The sequence below is a fragment of the Trachypithecus francoisi genome, unplaced genomic scaffold (genome assembly GCF_009764315.1).
Source record: "Trachypithecus francoisi isolate TF-2019V2 unplaced genomic scaffold, Tfra_2.0 Lachesis_group20, whole genome shotgun sequence".
NCBI lineage: Eukaryota > Metazoa > Chordata > Mammalia > Primates > Cercopithecidae > Trachypithecus > Trachypithecus francoisi.
The window spans coordinates 20,554,829-20,578,261 of record NW_022681466.1 but is presented as its reverse complement, the minus strand read 5'-3'; the positions used below and the strand labels follow the sequence as shown (position 1 = coordinate 20,578,261).

At 53.2% G+C, this 23,433-nt stretch overlaps 2 protein-coding genes across 5 annotated transcripts in view; one reads left to right on the top strand and one right to left on the bottom strand.

The window, feature by feature from the left end:
• ERBB2 (erb-b2 receptor tyrosine kinase 2) overlaps positions 1 to 20,723 on the top strand; it is a 29,426-nt gene extending 8,703 nt beyond the window's left edge. Inside the window, exons 4-27 of one of the 3 annotated variants that reach the window (XM_033183179.1) lie at positions 582 to 716; positions 1,073 to 1,141; positions 1,352 to 1,467; positions 1,606 to 1,747; positions 3,192 to 3,311; positions 3,585 to 3,711; positions 6,542 to 6,615; positions 6,702 to 6,792; positions 7,020 to 7,219; positions 7,580 to 7,712; positions 7,795 to 7,885; positions 8,602 to 8,762; positions 11,648 to 11,695; positions 15,139 to 15,277; positions 15,358 to 15,480; positions 15,735 to 15,833; positions 16,795 to 16,980; positions 17,127 to 17,282; positions 17,398 to 17,473; positions 17,750 to 17,896; positions 18,613 to 18,710; positions 18,886 to 19,074; positions 19,366 to 19,618; positions 19,761 to 20,723. In XM_033183179.1, the coding sequence (XP_033039070.1) occupies positions 582 to 716; positions 1,073 to 1,141; positions 1,352 to 1,467; positions 1,606 to 1,747; positions 3,192 to 3,311; positions 3,585 to 3,711; positions 6,542 to 6,615; positions 6,702 to 6,792; positions 7,020 to 7,219; positions 7,580 to 7,712; positions 7,795 to 7,885; positions 8,602 to 8,762; positions 11,648 to 11,695; positions 15,139 to 15,277; positions 15,358 to 15,480; positions 15,735 to 15,833; positions 16,795 to 16,980; positions 17,127 to 17,282; positions 17,398 to 17,473; positions 17,750 to 17,896; positions 18,613 to 18,710; positions 18,886 to 19,074; positions 19,366 to 19,618; positions 19,761 to 20,116 (3,329 nt within the window). In that variant the 3' untranslated portion in view covers positions 20,117 to 20,723. Of the gene's footprint in view, positions 1 to 506; positions 717 to 1,072; positions 1,142 to 1,351; positions 1,468 to 1,605; positions 1,748 to 3,191; positions 3,312 to 3,584; positions 3,712 to 6,541; positions 6,616 to 6,701; positions 6,793 to 7,019; positions 7,220 to 7,579; positions 7,713 to 7,794; positions 7,886 to 8,601; positions 8,763 to 11,647; positions 11,696 to 15,138; positions 15,278 to 15,357; positions 15,481 to 15,734; positions 15,834 to 16,794; positions 16,981 to 17,126; positions 17,283 to 17,397; positions 17,474 to 17,749; positions 17,897 to 18,612; positions 18,711 to 18,885; positions 19,075 to 19,365; positions 19,619 to 19,760 lie in introns of all 3 variants that reach the window. The other 2 variants (XM_033183178.1, XM_033183180.1) reach the window with 2 other exon arrangements.
• Positions 20,724 to 21,215: 492 nt separating this feature from the next.
• MIEN1 (migration and invasion enhancer 1) lies at positions 21,216 to 22,828 on the bottom strand. Of its 2 annotated transcripts, XM_033183196.1 has the most exons (4): positions 22,463 to 22,828; positions 22,252 to 22,349; positions 21,755 to 21,831; positions 21,216 to 21,668 (listed from the first exon to the last, which is right to left on the bottom strand). In XM_033183196.1, exons 1-4 carry the CDS (start codon positions 22,549 to 22,551, stop codon positions 21,585 to 21,587), a joined length of 348 nt encoding a protein of 115 aa, XP_033039087.1. In that variant the 5' UTR covers positions 22,552 to 22,828; the 3' UTR covers positions 21,216 to 21,584. The 2 variants fall into 2 exon arrangements, with proteins under 2 accessions (XP_033039087.1, XP_033039086.1); XM_033183195.1 differs by having other exon boundaries at positions 21,216 to 21,831; positions 22,463 to 22,620.
• Between the last annotated feature and the right edge of the window lie 605 nt (positions 22,829 to 23,433).

Below are 23,433 nucleotides of genomic sequence, written 5' to 3'. Positions count from 1 at the left end.
TGCAGCTTGCATCGGCGCACAGAATTCAGTCATGAGAATGCAGGCTGGGTTTTTGCCCCCACTTGGCTGAGTGAAGTGTACAGTGAACAGCCTATGTAACTATTTGCTGGCCCTGGAGCCGACTCTGCCCCAGAGTCTGGGTGCCAGGTGCTTTGCCCGCATGGCCCATTTCAGTCACACTACAGTCCTGTCAGGAAAGAGTCGGTGTTATTCTCATTCTACATATGAGAAAACTGAGGCTTGCAGAGATATGAGTGATGGGGCTGGGTTTCAGACTCCACGGTCTCTTAACCACCAAGCAACATGTCGGGAGTAGAGATGAGAGGGCAGGAGAAAGCTGCGGTCCACGTGAGCATCTGGACCTAGCATGGACAACTCACTCCTCCCTGGCTCTCGCTTTGTTCATGTTGCGGGGGTGGCGGTGGTGGGGCTCAAAGACGGTGACGATATCTTTCTCTCCTCCCTGGGGAATCTGGGGTTGTTTAAAAGGCCTGCTCCTCTTTTAGAAGGCAGGAGGGCCCCAAGGGAAGCAGAAGGTGACAGAAGGGGAAAGGTTCCCCTGATCATTGCTCACCCCACAGAGATCTTGAAAGGAGGGGTCTTGATCCAGCGGAACCCCCAGCTCTGCTACCAGGACACGATTTTATGGAAGGACATCTTCCATAAGAACAACCAGCTGGCTTTCACACTGATCGACACCAACCGCTCTCGGGCCTGTAAGCCATGCCCCTCCCTGCTGCCTCTTCTCTCAGACAGCCTGACCCCAGCCCCAAACTCCCGACTTACAACCCAGTGCCTGCCTGCCACTGCCCCAGCCGCCTACACCCATTTCTTTCCTCTCTGTCCCTCCTGCCATCTCTCTGTGCCTCTTCATCTCTGGGGTTCTCTGCCTGTCTTCCTCTGCTTCTAGGTTGTGCCTCTGGTTTGGGGGCCTCTCAGCCTGTCTGAGTCCCTCCCTCACTGTGCAGTTGGCCTCGTGGCCTCTGCTGCTGTTTGTGTCTCTCTCCATTATTAACCCGTCCTCTCACTGTTAGACATCTCTCTCACTTCGTCTCTCTGGTTCTGTCCTCAGGCCACCCCTGTTCTCCGGTGTGTAAGGGCTCCCGCTGCTGGGGAGAGAGTTCTGAGGATTGTCAGAGCCGTGAGTCTCAGGGAGGCCTGGAGTCAGGGAAGGGGAGGGCCAGGGCCAGGACCAGGTGGAATGCAGGTGTCATACAGGTGACATGGGAGGGGTGGGATAACAGGCTTGGGATGTCTTCCCTGGGGCAGGTAGTCTCCCTAGAAGGTGATGCTGATGAGGGTCTGGTGCTCAGGATGCCACTCAGCCCTCATCCTGCCCTTTGCCCAACAGTGACACGCACTGTCTGTGCCGGTGGCTGTGCCCGCTGCAAGGGGCCACTGCCCACTGACTGCTGCCATGAGCAGTGTGCTGCCGGCTGCACGGGCCCCAAGCACTCTGACTGCCTGGTATGTGCCTCTGCTGTGTGCCCAATGTGCCCTATCCCCTAGGATGCAAGGGGTGGGCACCCTGCCTGGTACTGCCCTATTGCCCCTGGCACAGCAGGGCAAAACAGAACAGTGACAACCAGCCACCTGTCCCCCCAGGCCTGCCTCCACTTCAACCACAGTGGCATCTGTGAACTGCACTGCCCAGCCCTGGTCACCTACAACACAGACACCTTTGAGTCCATGCCCAACCCTGAGGGCCGGTATACATTCGGCGCCAGCTGTGTGACTGCCTGTCCCTGTGAGTGCCAGGGAGAAACACAGTTTTCATCGTTTTGGTGGGGAGGTTTGTTTCTGTAAACGGGAGCATATGGGGAGCACTGTCTGCACCTTGCTTTGAGAACCAGTCATGACAGTTCCTGCCGAACTGCCTCGTTCTTTCAACAGCTGTGGAGCAGGTGGCAGTAAGGAGAGGCAGCTAAGAGCCCAGACGTGGGAGCCAGCCTGCCGGGGTTTGAAACCCAGCTCTATCAGTTAGTAGGCACCTGACCCTCTTTCTGTGCCTCAGTTTCCTCATCAGTAAAATGGGGGAAAGAATAGTCCCAACTTCATAAGGTGGTTATAACATTTGAAAGAGTTATATTTGTAAAGCTCTTAGAACAGTGTCTGGTATGTACTAAGTGCTCCTAAACGTTAGCTTTTGTTCTGTAGTCTGGCTAGATCAGTTTTACCTTTTGTTTTGTCTTGTTTTTGAGACTGAGTTTAGCTCTATCATAGTGGTGCAATCTCGGCTCACTACAACCTCCGCCTCCCAGGTTCATGCTATTCTTGTGTCTCAGCCTCCTGAGTAGCTGGGATTACAGGTGCCCACCACCATGCCTGGCTAATTTTTGTAGTTTTAGTAGAGACAGGGTTTCACCACATTGGCCAGGCTGGTCTCGAACTCCTGACTTCAGGCGATCCACCTGCCTCGGCCTCCAAAAGTGCTGGGATTACAGGCATGAGCCACCGCCCCCGGACTTTTTTGTTTTTGGCAGAATCTCACTCTGTTGCCTAGGCTGGAGTGCAGTGGGGCAATCTCGGCTCACTGCAACCTCTGCCTTCCGCATTCAAGCGATTCTTGTGCCTCAAGACTCTTGAGTAACTGGGACTACAGGCATGCACTACGATGGCTGGGTACTTTTTGTATTTTTAGTAGAAACGGAGTTTCACCATGTTGTCCAAGTTGGTCTCAAACTCCTGACCTCAAGTGATCTGCCCGCCTTGGTCTCCCACAGTGCTGGGATTACAGGTGTGAGCCATTGTGCCTGGCCTAGATCAGTTTTATTTAACAGATCACCTATTTACTGATGGGCATTTATGGACTGGGCTCCGACCTGGGGAACCTCTCTCCTCCTTTCACAGGAATAGGAGTGGGCCTTCAGATCCTGGCTGTGTTAGGGAGAGGACAAAATGTAGAGCCAGACCATTTGGGTTCAAATCCTCGCTCCTCCACTCAGTAGCACAATGACCTTGAATAATTTACAGAACTCTCTGCTTTGGTCTCCCTTTTTGCAAAATGGGAATCTCACAGTGCTGATCCCATCCAGTTCTTGTGAGGAGTAAGTGGACTTCAGGTGCTGACACATGGTAGGGCATTTAAGTATTGGTTGATATTGTTCTTCTTGTGCCTGGGCATGGTGACGCTGTTCATGGTGGTGCACGAAGGGCCAGGGAATGTGGCTACATGTTCCTGCTCTCCTTAGACAACTACCTTTCTACGGACGTGGGATCCTGCACCCTCGTCTGCCCCCTGCACAACCAAGAGGTGACAGCGGAGGACGGAACACAGCGGTGTGAGAAGTGCAGCAAGCCCTGTGCCCGAGGTACCCACTCACTGCCCCCAAGGCCAGCTGCAGTTCCTGTCCCTCTGTGCATGAACCCTGGCCCAGCCCTCCCTGTCCTGTCCTTCCTCAGACCCTCTTGAGACCCAGTCCTTGCCTTCTACTGTCTACCCCTGGCCCTCCTCAGCCCTACAAGCGTCCCTGTGTCCTCTGTCAGTGTGGGGAGGGGCCTGGACCCTGATGCCCATGTAGCTGTTAACCTGTCCCAGTGTGAAGGCTGAGACAGCCCCTTCCCCACCCACCCCACGCCCTCAGTGTGCTATGGTCTGGGCATGGAGCACTTGCGAGAGGTGAGGGCGGTCACCAGTGCCAATATCCAGGAGTTTGCTGGCTGCAAGAAGATCTTTGGGAGCTTGGCATTTCTGCCGGAGAGCTTTGATGGGTAAGAGTGGGCACAATGGCCTGAGACAGTGTCAGGGCAGACAGAGTCCTGAGGATCCAGATGTGGCAGCATCTCTCGGGGATGGCAGGAGACAGAAGTTGATGGGGGGGCAAGAATGCAAAGAAAGCAGATGGGAGACCAGAGAGAGCAGGATCTTTGGAGTGGGAGTGGTTATTTTTGTAAATGACATGCTATCCGTGAACAAGGACTTGTATGGAGGTCAGACCATCTAGATAAAGTAAAATTCCCTTTGAGTTCATAGCACCTTTATTCAAAATATCCCCAAATTGGAAATAACTCAAATGTGCATCACTCGGTGAAGGAATAAACAAGTGGCAGTATGTCCATTTGGTGAAGTTCCACTTAGCAACTAAAGGAAATGAACTACTGATACAACATGAATGAATCTCAGAAACTACATTGAGCAAAAGAAGCCAGAGACAAGATTCCATACTGTCTGATTTCCTTTATGTGAGGCTCTGAACAGGCGAAACCACTCTGTGGTGGGAGAGATCAGAATGGTGGTTGCCCTAGGGTGGGGGGCCTCAAAAGGGAGGGACACAAGGACATTTCTGGGGTAATAGAAATGTTCTGTATATTGACTGGGGTATTGGATACATGAGTGAATCCATTTGTCAAAACTCATCAAACTGTATGCTAAGAGTCTGCATTTTATTTATTTTAATTTAATTTAATTTAATTTAATTTTTTGAGATGGAGTCTTGCTCTGTCGGCAGGCTGGAGTGCAGTTGTGCAATCTCAACTCACTGCAACCTCCGCCTCCTGGGTTCAAGCGATTCTCCTGCCTCAGCCTCCCGAGTAGCTGGTGCTACTGGTGTGTGCCACCATGCCCAGATAATTTTTGTATTTTTAGTAGAGACGGGGTTTCACCACATTGGTCAGGATGGTCTCAATCTCTTGACCTCGTGATCCGCCTGCCTTAGCCTCCCAAACTGCTGGGATTACAGGCATGAGCCACCACGCCTGGCACATTTTATTGTATATAAGTTATACTTCAATAAAAAATGAATTGGGGCCAGGCATGGTGGCTCATGCCTGTAATCCCAGCACTTTGGGAGGCTGAGGCAGGCAGATCACCTGAGGTCAGAAGTTCAAGACCAGCCTGGCCAACATGGTGAAACCCCATCTCTACTAAAAATACAAAAAATTAGCCAGGCTTGGTGGCATGTGCCTGTAGTCCCAGCTACTTGGGAGGCTGAGGCAGGAGAATCGCATGAACTCGGGAGGTGGAGGTTGCAGTGAGCTGAGATAATTTTGCCACCAGTCTGGGCGACAGAGTGAGACCCTGTCTCAAAAAAAAAAAAAGGGGGGGGGGTCAGGCGCGGTGGTGCACACCTGTAATCCCAGCACTTTGGGAGCCTGAAGCAGGAAGATTGCCTGAGTCCAGGAGTTCAAGACCAGCGTGTACAACATAGTGAGATCCCATCTCTACAGAAAACACAAAAAATTTGCCAGGCATGGTGGTACGCACCTGTAGTCTCAGCTACCAGGGAGACTGAGGTGGGAGAATCACCTGAGCCTGGGAGGTGGAGGCTGCAGTGGGTTGAGATCATGCCACCATACTCCAGCCTGGGTGACAGAAAGATCCGGTCTCAAAAAAAAAAAAAATATCTTTCACACTTCCTTTGCCTCCACTCCCCTTCTCTCCTTTCCAGAGGTGACCATGGTTAGCAGTGCATGTGTTCACCTAGACTATTTATGCATCTGTAGACACACACACAGTGAAGTGTGGTTTTCATCGTTTTGGTGGGGAGGTTTGTTTCTGTAAATGGGAGCATATGAGGAGCACTATCTGAACCTTGCTTTGAGAGCCGGTCATGACAGTTCCTGCCAAACCGCCTCGTTCTTTCAACAGCTGCAGAGCAGACGGCAGCAAGGAGAGGCAACTAAGAACCCAGACTTGGGAGCCAGACTGCCTGGGTTTGAAACCCAGCTCTACCACTTACTAGGCATGTGACTCTTGTGCTGTGCCTCAGTTTCTTCATCTGTAAAGTGAGGCAAAAATAGTCCCAACCTCGTAAGATGGTTATACCACCACGCCTGGCCAGATGATTATAAAGTTTGAATGAGTTAGTATTTGTAAAGCTCTTAGAACAGTGCCTGGCAGATACTAAGTGCTCCTAAATGTTGGTTTTTATTATGTGGCTGGGTGGCTCAGGGTTTTATTTAACGGCTCCCCTATTTACTAATAGACATTTAGATCATGTTCCATTTTCATTCTTACAAACAATTCCACCTTGTATGTGGCTCTGGGCCAGTGTCTCCCTAGGCCACATTCCTAGAAATAAGATTTCTTTTTTTTTTTTCTTTTTTGAGACGGAGTCTTGCTCCATCTCCAGGCTGGTGTGCAGTGGTGTGATCTCGGCTCACTGCAACCTCTGCCTCTCAGGTTCAAGCGATTCTCCTGTCTCAGCTTCTCGAGTAACTGGGACTATAGGCGCACAGCAACACACCCAGCTAATTTTTGTATTTATAGTAGAGATGGGGTTTCACCATGTTGGCCAGTATAGTCTCCATCTCTTGACCTGTGATCTGCCTGCCTCAGCCTCCCAAAGTGCTGGGATTATAGGTGTGAGCCACTGTGCCCGGGCAGAAATAAGATTTCTAGATCAAAGGATATAAATACTGTTTTGATAGATGTTGCCAAACTAAGGCCTGGGCTTTGAAGCCCAGGATGGGAACAGCTGGGCTCGATGGGCAAAGGATTTGAGTGAAGGCATTCACGGTGGGGAGTGGCTGGCACGGCCAGTGTTGGGAGTGATGTCCACCCTGTTCCTGGCCCTGCTGACTCCTCTCCTGATCCCTCCAGCGACCCAGCCTCTAACACCGCCCCGCTCCAGCCGGAGCAGCTCCGAGTGTTTGAGACTCTGGAAGAGATCACAGGTGGGCTCTGTCTCTGCATCCTGCTCTGCTGGGGTTGGGAGTCCTTGTCCTGTCCCCACTCACCTAATCTCACCCTCTGCCTGCAGGTTACCTATACATCTCAGCATGGCCAGACAGCCTGCCTGACCTTAGCATCCTCCAGAACCTGCAAGTAATCCGGGGACGAATTCTGCACAAGTGAGTACTGGGAAAGAGGTGGCCTGATGGAGAGGAGTCCCAGGGTGGAGTCCCTGTGGGAAGCTTTGGGCCTGAGGGAGTATTCCTGTTCCCCTGGGACATAGCAGTAACCTTTCCACGAAGGTTTCCATGAAGTCTGCAGAGTGTGCTGGGGGTGGAGGAAGATGAGAGTAGCCTTTGCTGTCCGGGAAGGGGTCCATGGTAAGGTGCCCACCTTTCTCCCATAGTGGCGCCTACTCACTGACCCTGCAAGGGCTGGGCATCAGCTGGCTGGGGCTGCGCTCGCTGAGGGAACTGGGCAGTGGACTGGCCCTCATCCACCATAACACCCGCCTCTGCTTCGTGCACACGGTACCCTGGGACCAGCTCTTCCGGAACCCGCACCAAGCCCTGCTCCACACTGCCAACCGGCCAGAGGACGAGTGTGGTAAGACAGGGAGCCCAGTGTGTGTGCTCCCCATCTGCCAGCACACAGGAGTGCCCACGGGGTCCTGGCCCAGTGTTCTTGGACTTGTGCAGACTGCCTGTCCCTGTGCACCCTTCTTGACTCAGCGCAGCTCTGGCTGGCTTGGCCTCTTGGCATGGCTTCTCTAGCTGGGTCCTACCTGCCTTGGCATCCTTCCCTCCCCCTCTGTTTCTGAAATCTCAGAACTCTTCCTCTCCCTACATAGGCCCCACCTGTCCCCACCCCTCCAGCCCAGAGCCATGCCCAAAGCCAGTTCCCTGGTTCACTTGGACCTGGGGCCTCCCCTAAAAGTCCCCTGCGGTCCCTTCCTCCTCACTGCAGTGGGCGAGGGCCTGGCCTGCCACCAGCTGTGCGCCCGAGGGCACTGCTGGGGTCCAGGGCCCACCCAGTGTGTCAACTGCAGCCAGTTCCTTCGGGGCCAGGAGTGCGTGGAGGAATGCCGAGTACTGCAGGGGTATGAGGGGCGGAGGAGAGGGGTGGCTGGAGGGGTGCATGGGGCTCCTCTCAGACCCCCTCACCACTGTCCTTTCTCTCAGGCTCCCCAGGGAGTATGTGAATGCCAGACACTGTTTGCCATGCCACCCTGAGTGTCAGCCCCAGAATGGCTCAGTGACCTGTTTTGGACCGGTGAGCTGCTGGCGGGCTCAGAGCTGGGTGGAGGAGGGCAGCGAGGGGGATTGCCAGGGACTTGGCAGGATGGCGAGACGCGGCAGGGTGTGCTGTCTGGTAAAATATCCCTGGAGAGGGCTCAGCACTCAGACCCGAACAGCAGCAGAGTGGCAGGAAAGAGGGCCCCGGGGGACCCTGGGGCCCTTCAGACTATGAAAAGGTTCTAAGGAGGTCTGCATTTGTGGCTGTGGCTGTGGCTGTGCTAGGGTGGTTAGCCCTGCGGGCTCAGGCGTCAGACTACCTGGATTCAGACCCAGGTCCTGCTTCCAACCTTGGTGTTTTATTCCTAAAATGGGTATTGTAATAGTACCTACCTTGCTGGGGTGTGGCAAGAATGAAATTAAACAGGGCTTGCCACAGTGAAGCCCGGGAAAGGCTTTCTATGCAGCAGTGACTGTTGTTACTCGCTGTTACACCTTAGGTAATGCGTTTTCTTCTCTGGGTGCCTCCCATTCTCTGGCTCAAGTCCCCGCCCAGGATCAAGCTTGGAGGAGGGCCCCGAGGGAGGGTCCACAGAGACTGGGTGAAGAGCAGGGGCGTTTGTCCCAGGAGCGTGGTGAAAATTGCTGCTGGGTGGCCTTGGGAAGCACAAAGGGGACCCAACTAAGGGCCTGATCCTACTGCCCTGGGGGTGTCAGTGTCAGCCCCCCACAAACCTTTTCTGCCCCTCCCAGGAGGCTGACCAGTGTGTGGCCTGTGCACACTATAAGGACCCTCCCTTCTGCGTGGCCCGCTGCCCCAGCGGTGTGAAACCTGACCTCTCCTACATGCCCATCTGGAAGTTTCCAGATGAGGAGGGCACGTGCCAGCCTTGCCCCATCAACTGCACCCACTCGTGAGTCCGAGGGTCTTTTCTGCAGAAAGGAGAACTTTCCTTTCAGGGGTCTCTCTGGGGCTCTTACTATAAAAGGGGACCAACTCTCCCTTTATCATATCTTGTTTCTGATGGCAAAAATAACACATTTTTGGGGCCGGGCGCGGTGGCTCACGCCTGTAATCCCAGCACTTTGGGAGGCCGAGGCGGACAGATGACCTGAGGTCAGGAGTTTGAGACCAGCCTGGCTAACACGGTGAAACCCCGTCTCTACTAAATAATATAAAAAATTAGCCGGGTGTGGTGGCGGGCGCCTGTAATCCCAGCTACTCGGCAGGCTGAGGCAGGAGAATGGCGTGAACTCAGGAGGCGGAGCTTGTAGGGAACTGAGACTGCGCCACTGCACTCCAGCCTAGGCGACAGAACAAGACTCCATCTCAAAAAAATAAAAATAAAAATAACACATTGTTAAAATGGTAAAATTAAAAACATGAAATATAAATTAATGCCCTAGCAGTTCTATCCCCACTGTTAATAATTTGAAATATTTTGCCTCTAGTTATTTTTGTCTGTGCACATTCTAATATGTATATATAAGTTAACATATATTAATATTATTCTCCAGTTATTTTTATCTGTGCACATTCTAACACACACACACACACACACACACACATATATTTTTTAGATGGAGTCTCACTCTGTCACCTAGGCTGGAGTGCAGTGGTGCAGTCTTGGCTCACTGCAGCCTCCACCTCCTGGGTTCAAGCAATTCTCCTGCCTTGGCCTCCTGAGTAGCTGGGATTACAGGAACATGCTACCTTGCCTAGCTAATTTTTGTATTTTCAGTAGATGGGGTTTCACCATGTTGGCCAGTCTGGTCTTGAACCCCTGACCTCAGGTGATCTGCCAGCCTCGGCCTCCCAAAGTGTTGGGATTACAGGGGTGAGCCACCATGCCCAGTCATACATTTCTTTTTACCAAATAGAATCATAGATCATACATATTGTTTGCAAATTGCTTTTTCTCACTTTCCAGGACCTTGAAATGTTTTTCTGTGTTCTAACATGGCGATCTACCTTTATTCTTTTAATTTTTCTTATTTAATTGTCTTTACACATGAAACACATGAATACATCCTTGTGATAAACATTTTCAGTAACATAAAAGTATAAGTGGTACAAAACCAACGTGCCCTTTCACTCAACTCCCTGTCCACCCAGTCTCTCCTGTCGGCTGGGAGAACCACTGCATTGACTTGTGTGTTCATCCTTCTGGGCTCTTTTCTGCACACTTATATAGACATACTACATTTATATTAGGTTGAGTCAAATAAGATTGCTGTTTGTGTAAACCACAAATGGTCAAGAACCTGGGCGCGCGGTGACTCACACCTGTAATCCCAGCACTTTGGGAGGCTGAGGCAGGCGGATCACTTGAGATCAGGAGTTCGAGATCAATCTGGCCAGCATAGCGACACCCTGTCTCTACTAAAAATACAAAAATTAGCCGGGTGTGGTGATGCACACCTGAAATCCCAGCTACTTGGGAGGCTGAGGTAGGAGAAAACCCGTGAGGTGGAGGTTGCAATGAGCCTAGATTGTGCCACTGCTCTCCAGCCTGGGCGACAGAACAAGACTCTTGTCTCAAAAAAAAAAAAAAAAAAAAAAAAGGTCAAGAAACAGCAATTTCATATAGTTCTGCTTGTCATCAGATTGTGTGCGTGTACATTTTGTAATGTAAATGGGATCATTCTCTTCATACTGTTCTGCACTTTACTTTCCCTCCGACTTGAGGTATCCTTTCTTATGAGTACAGACAGATCTACCATCTTTATTTTTTTTTTAATTACTCAACCTGTAACATGGATGTAATTTTACTTTGTTTTTGAGGGATATTGAGCTTGTTTCCCTGTTTTCGCAGTTTATTGCAATTGAGCTCCATACACAAGTGAGCCTTCTTCTGTATGCCCCCTAGTGTCCACGCATTGGCATTTTTAGGGTATGTAGTGCTGGCAATGTTTATCACAAGGATGTATTCATGCGTTTCAATTTAAAGACAACTAAATGAGAAAAATTAAAAGAATATGGGTCCGGGCTGGGCGCAGTGGCTTACGCCTATAATCCCAGCACTTTGGGAGGCCGAGGCAGGCAGATCACCTGAGGTCAGGAGTTCAAGACCAGCCTGGCCGACATGGCAAAACCCCATCTCTACTAAAAATACAAAAATTAGCCGGGCGTGGTGGTGGGCACCTGTAATCCCAGCTATTTGAGAAGTTGAGATGGAAGAATTGCTTGAACCTGGGCGGCGGAGGTTGCGGTGAGCCAAGATTGCACCAGTGCACTCCAACCTGGGCAACAGAGCGAAACTCCGTCTCGAGAAAAAAAAAAAAAAAAAAAGAGAGAATATGGGTCCAGATCCATAGGGATCCAAGATCCAGATCACGGTATTAGAACATGGAAAAACATTGCAAGATTCTGTTAAGTGAAAAAAGCATTTGCAAGCAATATGTACGGTCTATATTCAGAGGAGGATCTGCTGCATCATAGATAATATTTCATAGGTGTTGCCAAACCGTTCTCTGGAGAAGTCGTATCAGTTTACCCTGGGATTCTTCTATGGAGGGAATAGTTGAGCTCCCGGACTTGCTTTTCTGGGTGCCCCTCCCTGCTTCCTACCCACCACAAGGCGCTGCAGGGGAGAGGGGCATGCGGGTTCCTTGGCTGGAGAAGGAGTCTCCTTGTGGGGTGGTAGAAGGAGCACTGATGGCCTTGAGCCCAGTTTCTACCTTTGTCAAATGGGGATAATGACCCAGCCACACCCCTCCCGGGTTTGTTGTGAGACTGGAACGGCGGTTTCCAAGAGGGTGGTTCCCAGAATTGTTGATGAGACTCTTTCTCCTGCAGCTGTGTGGACCTGGATGACAAGGGCTGCCCCGCCGAGCAGAGAGCCAGGTTGGCCTGGACCCCAGGATGTGCCCCTCGCTGCCCTTCACTCCCCCACTGGATGCTGGGTGGTCACTGCTGTAGGGAGGGGACCCCTGACATATGTCCCTTCCCACTCACTCTTCCACTGTGGAACCTCCTGTCATTTTCCACTTCAACAAGTGACAGAGGACCTGCTCCGAAACTGAGGGGAGGGGACCGCAGGGGAAGATGGCTAGAAAACCCAGTCCCTCCCCACCCTGGAGTAACTTGATGCCCTGTGAGGGACACGGGCAAAGTTCAATGCCTTGGAAGTCAAGGGAGGCAGAGAAGAGTGCAGCCGCACCGCTGAAGGAGCGATGAACTCTTAACTGGGGATGGCGGGAGGCTTCAAGGAGGAGGTGGTATTTGAGCCAGGCTTTGAGAGAGGAGCAGGAATTGCACTTGCATTTAGGTAGAAAGCATTGGGGTGCCAGGTGACACTGGAGGGGGAGGCATCAGGAAATCCAGGATGTCTTCAAAGTTCTGCTGTCGGGGGCTGTTGAGTAAGCACAGGAGTAAGGGGGTCATTAGAGTCAGGGTGGGGTCCAACCTGGAGGCCAGAGGCCCTGAACCCAAGCCATAGGGTGGGACTTGACTGTCTGGGCAGTGGGGACCTTTGGGAAGGACTTTGGGTAGAAAAACAGACTGGAGTCTTTGTCTTAGGCAATCATCTGTCCGTGAAATGAGTATGTGTTACAGGCTTGGTATGTGCCAGACCTTGTGCTAAGCAAGGGGGTGCAGAGAGGACAGGATGACAAGAATATTGGATCAACATCCAGGAGCTCCATCTATCCCAGGATGCACTATCTTTCTGTCTTTTTTTTTTTTTTGAGATGGAGTCTCACTCTGTCGGCAGGCTGGAGTACAGTGGTGCCATCTCATTTCACTGCAACCTCTGCCTCCTGGCCTGAGGCTCCTGAGTAGCTGGAATTACAGGCACGTGCCACCACACCCAGCTAATTTTTGTATTTTTAGTAGAGACGGGGTTTCACCTTGTTGGCCAGGATTGTCTCAATCTCTTGACCTTGAGATCCACCCACCTCAGCCTGCCAAAGTGCTGGGATTATAGATGTTAGCCACCGTGCCCAGCCAGATACGCTATCTTTTTATTGAGTGATTGAGACAGGGTCTTGCTCTGTTGTCCAGTCTTGAATGTGGTAGTGCAATCACAGGGGCACTGCAGCCTTGGCCTCCTGGGCTCAAGTGACCCTGCTGCGGCAGCTGGGACTATGGGAGCGTGCCACCACACCTGGCTAATTAAAAAAATTTTTTTTTATAGACAGGATCTCACGATGTTGCCCAAGCTGGTCTCAAACTCGTGGGCTTAAGTGATCCTGTTTTGGCCTCCCAAAGTGTTGGGATTACAGGCATGAGCCCCCACGCCTGGCAATGAGCTGAGTCTTTTTTTTTTTTTTTAGATGGAGTCTTGCTCTGTTGCCCAGGCCCCAGTGCAATGGCACGATCTTGGCTCACTGCAACCTCTACCTCCCAGGTTCAAGCAATCCTCCTGTCTAAGCCCCTGTAGTAGCTGGGATTACAGGCATGCACCATCATGCCCGGCTAATTTTTGTATTTTTAGTAGAGACAGGGTTTCGCCATGTTGGCCAGGCTGGTCTTGAACTGCTGACCTCAGGTGATCCACCTGCCTTGAGTCCACTTTGGGAGTGCTGGGATTACAGGCGTGAGCCACGCTTGGCCAAGCCAAGTCTTAAAAGATGACCCTGTGGAGAAATGGTGGTCCAGGCTGAAGGGACAGGCTATGCAGACACTGGGAGGTGTGGAAAATCATGACCTGTGGGTGGAAATTTTGGCTAGAACATCAAAATCATCGGGTGTACATTCCTGTACCCATGCAGCAGTCAGAATCTCTGGGGGTGGGGCCCCAAAATTGTATGCATACAGATGGTCCCTGATTTGTGATGATATTACTTAGGATTTTTTGACTTTACAATGGTGGGAAAGCAATAATATACATTCAGTAAAAACCGTACCTTGAATACCCATACAGCCATTCTGTTTTTCACTTTTTTTTTTTTTTGAGACGTTTCGCTGTTGTTGCCCAGACTGGAGTGCAATGGCACAATCTTGGCTCACCGCAACCTCCACCTCCCAGGTTCAAGTGATTCTCCTCCTCAGCCTCCAGAGTAGCTGGGATTACAGGCATGCACCACCATGCCTGGCTAATTTTGTATTTTTAGTAGAGATGGGGTTTCTCCATGTTAGTCAGACTGGTCTTGAACTCTCGACCTCAGGTGATCTGCCCACCTCAACCTCAAGCCACTGTGCCCAGCCCTACTTTCAGTATTCAATTAATTACATAGCCAGGCACAGTAGCTCACACCTGTAATCCCAGCACTTTGGGAGGCCAAGGTGGGAGGATCCTTTGAGGTCAGAAGCTCGAGACCAGCCTGGGCAACACGGTGAGACCCCATTTCTACAAAAAAATAAAAAAACTAGCCGAATGTGGTGGCGTATGTCTGTAGTCCCAACTACTTGGGCAGCTGAGGTGGAAGGATTGCTTGAGCCCGGAGGTCAAGGCTGCAGTGGGCCATGATCTCACCACTGCACTCAGCCTGGGCAACACAGGAAGGCCCTGTCTCAAAACTAAATAAATAAATAAATAACACAAACTATTTAAGTTTATTATAAAATAGGCTTTGTGTCAGATGATTCTGCCCAACTGTAAGCTGTTGGCAGTGTAAATGTTCTGAGCACGTGTGAGCGAGGCTAGGTGTCTTAAATGCATTTTCAGTTTCAACTTACAATTGGTTTATCAGGATGTGGCCCCATGGTGTTGAGGGATATGTGTATTAACAGTGATCCTTAGTGATTTTTTTTTTTTTTTTTGAGATGGTGTCTCTTACTGTTGCCCAGGCTGTAGTGCAGTGGCGCAATCTTGGCTCACTGCAACCTCCGTCTCCTGGGTTCAAGTGATTCTCCTGCCTCAGTCTCCCAAGCAGCTGGGATTACAAGCACTCCCACCACGCCCAGCTAATTTTTGTGTGTGTGTATTTTTAGTAGAGACGGGATTTCACTATGTTGGCCAGGCCGGTCTCGAACTCCTGACCTTGTGATCCACCCGCCTCAGCCTCCCAAAGTGCTGGGATTCCAGGCATGAGCCACCGCGCCCAGCGTCCTTAGTGATTTTTACACCATAAAGTGTTGGAGCCCTAAGGCAGAGCCAAGGCCAAAAGTATAGAGAATCTGGAGATGCAGAGAGGGCTCTGATTGCCTACAAGGAGTTTGGACTTTATTGTGGAGGCAGTGGGGAGCCAAGGCAGGTTTAGAGTAGGAGAGGGTCCAAGCCTGTGGGTCACCCTTCCGACTTCCCTTTCCGAATGCCAAACACCTTCTTCACGTCCCCCGTGGGCCCACTTTGTCCCTCCCACCCCAAATTAGCCCTCAATCCCTGACCCTGGCTCCGCCCCCAGCCCTCTGACGTCCATCATCTCTGCTGTGGTGGGCATTCTGCTGGTCGTGGTCTTGGGGGTGGTCTTTGGAATCCTCATCAAGCGACGGCAGCAGAAGATCCGGAAGTACACGATGCGGAGGCTACTGCAGGAAACGGAGGTGAGGCGGGGTGAAGGCCTGCCAGCCCGCGTGGGGTCTGCACTGGCTCCCAGCACTGACCCACCACCCCCTCACCCCAGCTGGTGGAGCCACTGACACCGAGTGGAGCGATGCCCAACCAGGCGCAGATGCGGATCCTGAAAGAGACGGAGCTGAGGAAGGTGAAGGTGCTTGGATCTGGAGCTTTTGGCACAGTCTACAAGGTCAGCGCCAGGTCCTGGGGTGGGCGGCCCCAGAGGGTGGGGGCGGTGCCTGGAGGGGTGTGGTCGGCAGTTCCGATGGGAGGGGCAAGAGCCGGAGGCAGTATTTGCGGGAGGGCAGTTACAGCGGAGAAGAAGGGAACGGGACCAAGCCCCAGGGTGGGGAAGGATGTTTGGAGCACAAGTAATGATCTCCTGGAAGGCAGGTAGGATCCAGCCCACGCTCTTCTCACTCATATTCTCTTCTTTCTGCCCAGGGCATCTGGATCCCTGATGGGGAGAATGTGAAAATTCCAGTGGCCATCAAAGTGTTGAGGGAAAACACATCCCCCAAAGCCAACAAAGAAATCTTAGACGTAAGCCCCTCTACCCTCTTCTGCTGGGAGGACAGGAAGGACCCCTGGCTGCAGGTCTGGGCTCTGGTCTCTCTTCATTGGGGTTTGGGGAGATATGACTCCCGCAAACCTAGACTATTTTTTGGAGACGGAGCCTTGCTCTGTCACCCAGGCTGGAGTGCAGTGGCGTGATCTCAGCTCACTGCAAACCTCCACCTCCTGGGCTCAAGCGATTTTCATGCCTTAGGCTCCTGAATAGCTGGAATTACAAGCACCTGCCGGTTTTTTTTTTTTTTTTTTTTGAGACAGAGTCTCACTCTGTCACCCAGGCTGGAGTGAAATGGCGCGGTCTTGGCTCAGCCTCCCAGGTTAAAGTGATTCCCCTCCCTCAGTCTCCTGAGTAACTGGGATTATAGGTGTGAGCCATCACGCCCAGATAATTTTTGTATTTTTAGTAGAGATGGGGTTTTGCCATGTTGGCCAGGCTGGTCTCAAACTCCTGACCTCGTGATCCGCCCACCTCGGCCTCCCAAAGTGCTGGGATTACAGGCGTGAGCCACGGTGCCCGGCCTAATTTTTGTATTTTTAGTAGAGACGGGGTTTCACCATGTTGGCCAGGCTGGTACTTTGGGCATTCACAGGCTGTGCGCCCCGGCTGTGGTTTGTGGTGGTCAGGAGGCTGTATAGTGGTCGGGAGACTGTGTGATGGTCGGGAGGCTGTGTGGTGGTCAGGAGGCTGTGTGGTGGTTGGGAGGCTGTATAGTGGTCGGGAGGCTGTGTGGTGGTCGGGAGGCTGTGTGGCGGTTGGGAGGCTGTGTGGCGGTTGCGAGGCTGTGTGGTGGTTGGGAGGCTGTGTGGTGTTTGGGGGTGTGTGGTGTTTGGGGGTGTGTGGTGGTCGGGAGGCTATGTGATGGTTGGGAGGCTGTGTGGTGTTTGGGGGTGTGAGGTCTCCCATACCCTCTCAGTGTACCCTTGTCCCCAGGAAGCATACGTGATGGCTGGTGTGGGCTCCCCATATGTCTCCCGCCTCCTGGGCATCTGCCTGACATCCACAGTGCAGCTGGTGACACAGCTTATGCCCTATGGCTGCCTCTTAGACCATGTCCGGGAAAACCGCGGACGCCTGGGCTCCCAGGACCTGCTGAACTGGTGTATGCAGATTGCCAAGGTATGCACTTAGGGCACCTGGGCTCTTTGCAGGTCCCTTTGGAGCAAGCCCCTATGTCCACAAGGGGCTAGGATGGGGACTCTTCCTGAGCATATGACCAGGGCCAGGCCCTCCCAGAAGGTCTACATGGGTGCTTCCCATTCCAGGGGATGAGCTACCTGGAGGATGTGCGGCTCGTACACAGGGACTTGGCTGCTCGGAACGTGCTGGTCAAGAGTCCCAACCATGTCAAAATTACAGACTTTGGGCTGGCTCGGCTGCTGGACATTGACGAGACGGAGTACCATGCAGATGGGGGCAAGGTTAGGTGAAGGAGCAGAGGAAGCTGGGTGGAGTGGGGTCTGGTCCCTGGGAGAACTCTGAGTGGCCACCTCCCCACCACACACAGTTGGAGGACTTCCTCTTCTGCCCTCCCAGGTGCCCATCAAGTGGATGGCGCTGGAGTCCATTCTCCGACGGCGGTTCACCCACCAGAGTGATGTGTGGAGTTATGGTGTGTGGTGGGGAGTGTTGGAAGGGGTGGGTGAGGAGTCATGGCTGGAGGGAGGATGAGAGCTGGGATGGGGAGAATTATGGGGCCACCTCAGCATGTGGAGGGAGGGAAGGGGCTGCCTGTGCCCCACCTTGCAGGGTCTGTGCACTTCCCAGGATTAGGGAAAGACTGGGTAGATTCTGTCTCCTGGCATCACATCTCCCCCCTGCTGCCATGATGCCAGACTCCTGGGCAGAACCTCTGGCCCTCCCACTCCTGACCCTGTCTCTCCCTTAGGTGTGACTGTGTGGGAGCTGATGACTTTTGGGGCCAAACCTTACGATGGGATCCCAGCCCGGGAGATCCCTGACCTGCTGGAAAAGGGGGAGCGGCTGCCCCAGCCCCCCATCTGCACCATTGATGTCTACATGATCATGGTCAAATGTGCGTGGCTGAGCTGTGCGGGCTGCCTGGAGAAGGGTGGGAGGTCCTGGGTGGAGAAGCCCACAAGAGGCATGAAAGGGGACCAGGATGTATGTAGACCCAGGAGCCCTGGTATATTAGGAGCCTCAAAACCTTCTCATATCCCTTTTACAGTCAAAGTCCAAAGCCACTCTTGAGGAACAACTAGAGAACCTTATGTACAATATTAAGCTGGGCACAGTGGCTCATGCCTGTAATCCCAGTACTTTGGGAGGCTGAGGTGGGAAGATCCCTTGAAGCCAGGAGTTCAAGACCAGACTGGGCAACACAGTGAGACCCTATCTCTACAAAAAATAAAAGAATTCACTGGGTGTGGTGGTGTGTGCCTGTAGTCCCAGCTACTCGGGAAAGGCTGAGGCAGGAAGATCACTTGAGCCCCGTTTAAGGTGGCAGTAAGCTATGATTGCGCCACTGAAATCCATCCTGGGCGACAGAGTGAAACCTCATCTCAAAAAAATAAAAAAGCAAACAAAAAGAAAAAATAATTCAAAGGGAAACTAGTAGAGATGCCCGAAGGTTCTGGCTGAAGCCCCCAGAGTCTGGTACTACTTCTCTACCACCAAGGGCTTTGGGCTGTCCCTTGGGACTGTCTAGACCAGACTGGAGCGGGAGTGGGAGGGGAGAGGCAGCAAGCACACGGGGCCCGGGACTAGATGCTGACCTCCCTCCTGCCCCAGGTTGGATGATTGACTCTGAATGTCGGCCGAGATTCCGGGAGTTGGTGTCTGAATTCTCCCGCATGGCCAGGGACCCCCAGCGCTTTGTGGTCATCCAGGTACTGGGCCTCTGTGCCCTATCCCTGCCTGTGGCTAAGAGCACCCTCCTGCAGAGGGTGGGAAGGAGAGATGAGTCCTGTGTGCCAGGCCCCTCACCTGCCATGAGCCTTCTTCACGGAAGGCTGCATGCTGGGCTGGGGAGGGGCCACCATCCCACCTCTCCTTCCTCCGCAGAATGAGGACTTGGGCCCAGCCAGTCCCTTGGACAGCACCTTCTACCGCTCACTGCTGGAGGATGATGACATGGGGGACCTGGTGGATGCTGAGGAGTATCTGGTACCCCAGCAGGGCTTCTTCTGTCCAGACCCTGCCCCGGGCACTGGGGGCATGGTCCACCACAGGCACCGCAGCTCATCTACCAGGGTCAGTGCCTTCGGTCACACTGTGTGGCTGTCTGCTTACCTCCCCCATCCCCGGTGGACTAGGGTCCCTTTCTCTGATGTTCCCTCAACTGTCACCTCTCAAGGAGACCCCATTATCCCTACAAAAAATTCTTACTGCCTTCCAACCTCTGTGACCCCATTCTCTCCACGGTGACTGTGTCATACCCCAAAGGTGACCTCTGTTTTTCTCCTGTGACCCTGTCACCTCCCATGGAGTCCCCATCCCAGATCCATAAGTGACTCCCATCATGACTTTGTTTCTTGTCCCCAGAGTGGCGGTGGGGACCTGACGCTAGGGCTGGAGCCCTCTGAAGAGGAGGCCCCCAGGTCTCCACGGGCACCCTCCGAAGGGACTGGCTCTGATGTATTTGATGGTGACCTGGGAATGGGGGCAGCCAAGGGGCTGCAAAACCTCCCTGCACATGACCCCAGCCCTCTACAGCGGTACAGTGAGGACCCCACGGTACCCCTACCCTCTGAGACTGACGGCTATGTTGCCCCCCTGACCTGCAGCCCCCAGCCTGGTATGGAGTCCAGTCTAAGTGGAGAGACGGATGGGCGGGGGAGGGGAGGACCCTCAGCCCAGAGTCCACTGTGGGGGCAGAGGGAGTGGCAGCAACACCGAGGTTCCTTCCCCTAACTGGGCATCTTCTCTTGGCCTTTCAGAATATGTGAACCAGCCAGATGTTCGGCCACAGCCCCCTTCGCCCCAAGAGGGCCCTCTGTCTCCTGCCCGACCTACTGGTGCCACTCTGGAAAGGCCCAAGACTCTCTCCCCAGGGAAGAATGGGGTTGTCAAAGACGTTTTTGCCTTTGGGGGTGCTGTGGAGAACCCCGAGTACTTGGCACCCCGGGGAGGAGCTGCCCCTCAGCCCCACCTTCCTCCTGCCTTCAGCCCAGCCTTCGACAACCTCTATTACTGGGACCAGGACCCATCAGAGCGGGGGGCTCCACCCAGCACCTTCAAAGGGACACCTACAGCAGAGAACCCAGAGTACCTGGGTCTGGACGTGCCAGTGTGAACCAGAAGGCCAAGTCCGCAGAAGCCCCGATGTGTCCTCAGGGAGCAGGGATGGCCTGACTTCCACTGGCATTAAGAGGCGGGAGGGCCCTCTGACCACTTCCAGAGGAATCTGCCATGCCAGGAACCTGTCCTAAGGAAACTTCCTGCTTGAGTTCCCAGATGGCTGGAAGGGGTCCAGCCTAGTCGGAAGACGAACAGCATTGGGGAGTCTTGGTGGATTCTGGGGCCCTGCCCAATGAGACTCTAGGGTCCAGTGGATGCCACAGCCCAGCCTGGCCCTTTCCTTCCAGATCCTGCGTACTGAAAGCCTTAGGGAAGCTGGCCTGAGAGGGGAAGTGGCCCTAAGGGAGTGTCTAAGAACAAGAGCAACCCATTCAGAGATTGTCCCTGAGACCTAGTACTGCCCCCCATGAGGGAGGGGCAGCAATGGTGTCAGTATCCAGGCCTTGTACAGAGTGCTTTTCTGTTTAGTTTTTACTTTGTTTTGTTTTTTTAAAGATGAAATAAAGACGCAGGGGGAGAATGGGTGTTGTATGGGGAGGCAGATGTGGGGGGTCCTTCTCCACACCCACTTTCTCCATTTGCAAATATATTTTGGAAAACAGTTAGGCACCAGCCTATGTCTGGGGGTAGCTCTGCACCATCCCTTCCTGCTCACCTTACACTCAACTCCTCTTTTCCTGGAGGGAGTGGCTGGGAATCTTCAGAAAGCTTGGATGAGGAGTCTGATACCCAGTTCTCTAGCTTCAGGGTTGGGGGGGATCGGGAAGCTGGATTCGGATCTGAAAGCCCTTTGATGACCAGATCATTCTTTCTTAGAACGAATTCCTAAGGCCACTCACCAGAATGGGGTTATTTCCTCCTTGTGAGTGAGGAGAGTGGCGGTTGGGTGGGTGAAAAACGAGGCAGGGTCTACTGTGGGACTCATTTTCCTTGCCTTGGCTATGCCAGAGGAGCTCACTGACCTAAGGAGTAGCTGTCCAGGAAGCCCACCCAAGCCAGCACAGCCACCCTGGCGGTACAAAGGCTGGGCTGGCCGGACTTCTGTGCCCCCCACATTCCCAGATTGGACATATAAAAACACACACTAGTTAGCATTAGTGTTTGTAGTGCCACTTTACTGCCAATAGCTGACATTGTCCTGGGTTGGGGAAAATAAATAAAATCTACCGTGGCATCAGACAGGTATTACCAAGGTGAAGAGTGGACCAGGCTTTTGTGGGCACTTATCCTGGGAAGGGGGTATAAGGTGGCTGGGGAAGTGTCCATGGAGAGTGCCTCTCTCCTGCCCCCAAGGCCATGGAATCTTTTATTCCTTCCTTGTACCCGAAAGGGCAAAGTGGAGGCCAGGGTCTCTTTGCTAAGGAGCTAAGTAGGGGAAAGAGGCAGGGGGAGCTCCCAGCAGGACCAAAGGGAGACCAAGGCTTGGACCCCAGAACAGAGCAGGAACCCAGACTCCTGTGCAGTCACAGGATGACGCAGGGAGGACGGCTGTTGGTGATCTTTTCTAGGGGTTCTCCTTTACTGGCTCTTCGGATGGCCTCAATGAGCTAGAGGACAGAGATGTGGAATGACAGGATGATGCACTGTTGGGGTAGGATGACCCAGAGGTCCTCCCAACACTGCAAATACTCACATCTTTCTCATAGGGAAAGCCCCCATTCTCCAGCTTGGAGAACACCAGCTGTCCATTTATCTCTATCTCAAAGGCACCTGGTAAGAAATCAACAGATAAATAAATGGTACACTGAGAACATAGGCAGAAGTCAGGAGTTCCTTCAAAGGGGTCCCCCACCACTCCCACTGAAGACCCATTTGTAGCTCCTTAAGCCATTCCCCAACCCTGGGTCAACTCCAGGGAACCTGAGGGAGGCCTTGCCTGTGTGCCCCTCGCAACACTCAATAAAGGACTCCCTCCCCACCAACCCTACACGATTGCAGTCTAATAGGTTTTTCCCCGCAGGCCTCTGTGAACCCCCTGACATAAGGAAGGGAACTCATGTTGGCTGGACATTTTACCATGTGCCAGGCACTGCAGGCACTTTACATAAAGCAGCCAATGTCAGAACTAGAAAGCGGGAGAGCTGGGATTTAGAGTACAGACTGACTCAGCAGGTGTTCCGTGAGCCTCACCTGTGCCCCCCAGGCGCGACTCGATCTCGATGCCCGGATACTGCTCCTTCACAGCACTGGCCAGCTCCAGGTAGGTCGCCTCGAAGCCGCAGGGTTCACTGGGGAGAAGAGATGGGGCTGGGCTGGGGACTCGGGGGTGGGGCCTCCCGTGGACCCACCTCCGTCCGGCCCACGGGACCAGGGTAGGGGTCCTCCAGCCGGGACCGCTCACCAGTACTCCACCATGATGCGGACCCCACTCCCCGGCTCGACCTCCCCGGGAGGGGGCGCTACGGACGTCTGCCCCGGATCCCCGCTCATAGCTGCCGGCTCCGCTCGGGCCCCTGCTTCCGGGTGTGACGCGCTCAGCGGACACGTGACGGGGCGGGGCCTCGGGCGCGGGGCGGGGCCGAGCGTGGCGTCCGGGCGCCCCCTGTAGGCCTCCGCCACTGCTACGTTTTGACCTCGTACAGCAGCTCCGGAGCTCGCGCCCCGGGCAGGGTTTGGGGGAACGGGTCCAGACCCTCCTTCCCCATCTCCTGGAGTGCCGGGCTTCCCTACTCCCAATGTCCGCCGGACTTCACGGCTTCATTTACTCTAATGGACTATCTTAGACTGCAGAGCGCTTTTCAGTTTACAAAAGAAAGAGAAAGCGGTGGGGCAACCATCCTGGGGATGGGAGTGGGTGTGGCTGATGTATGAAATAGTTGACATTTTCTCGCTCACATGCTGATGGCATTTGTTTTTTTTTTTTCACTCTTGTTGCCCAGGCTGGAGTGCAATGGCGCGATCTCGGCTCACTGCAACCTCCGCCTCCGGGGTTTAAACGATTCTTCCGCCTCAGCCTCCCAAGTAGTTGGGACTAGAGGCGCGTGCCACCGCACCCGGCTAATTTTGTGTTCTTAATAGAGACAGGGTTTCACCATGTTAGTCAGGCTGGTCTCGAACTCTTGACCTCAGGTGATCCACCCTCCTCGGCCTGCTAAAGTGCTGGAATTACAGACATGAGTCACTGCGCGCGGCCCAGTTTTTTGTTCGTTTGTTTGTTTTAGGAGAGACAGGGTTTCAGCATGTTGGCCAGGCTGGTCTCGAACTCCTGACCTCAAATGATCCGCCCGCCTTGGCCTCCCAAAATGCTGGGATTACAGGTGTGAGCCACCACTCCCGGCGCTGATGCCATTTGGAACCTCCCTATAGTTACAT

Coding starts and splice junctions, on each gene's coding strand:
- MIEN1 (XM_033183195.1), bottom strand. CDS start 22,551: ATGAGCGGGGATCCGGGGCAGACGTCCGTAGCGCCCCCTCCCGGGGAG. Junction 22,350..22,462: donor CGCATCATGGTGGAGTACTG/GTGAGCGGTCCC, acceptor TCTTCTCCCCAG/TGAACCCTGCGGCTTCGAGG. Junction 21,832..22,251: donor GTCGCGCCTGGGGGGCACAG/GTGAGGCTCACG, acceptor ATTTCTTACCAG/GTGCCTTTGAGATAGAGATA.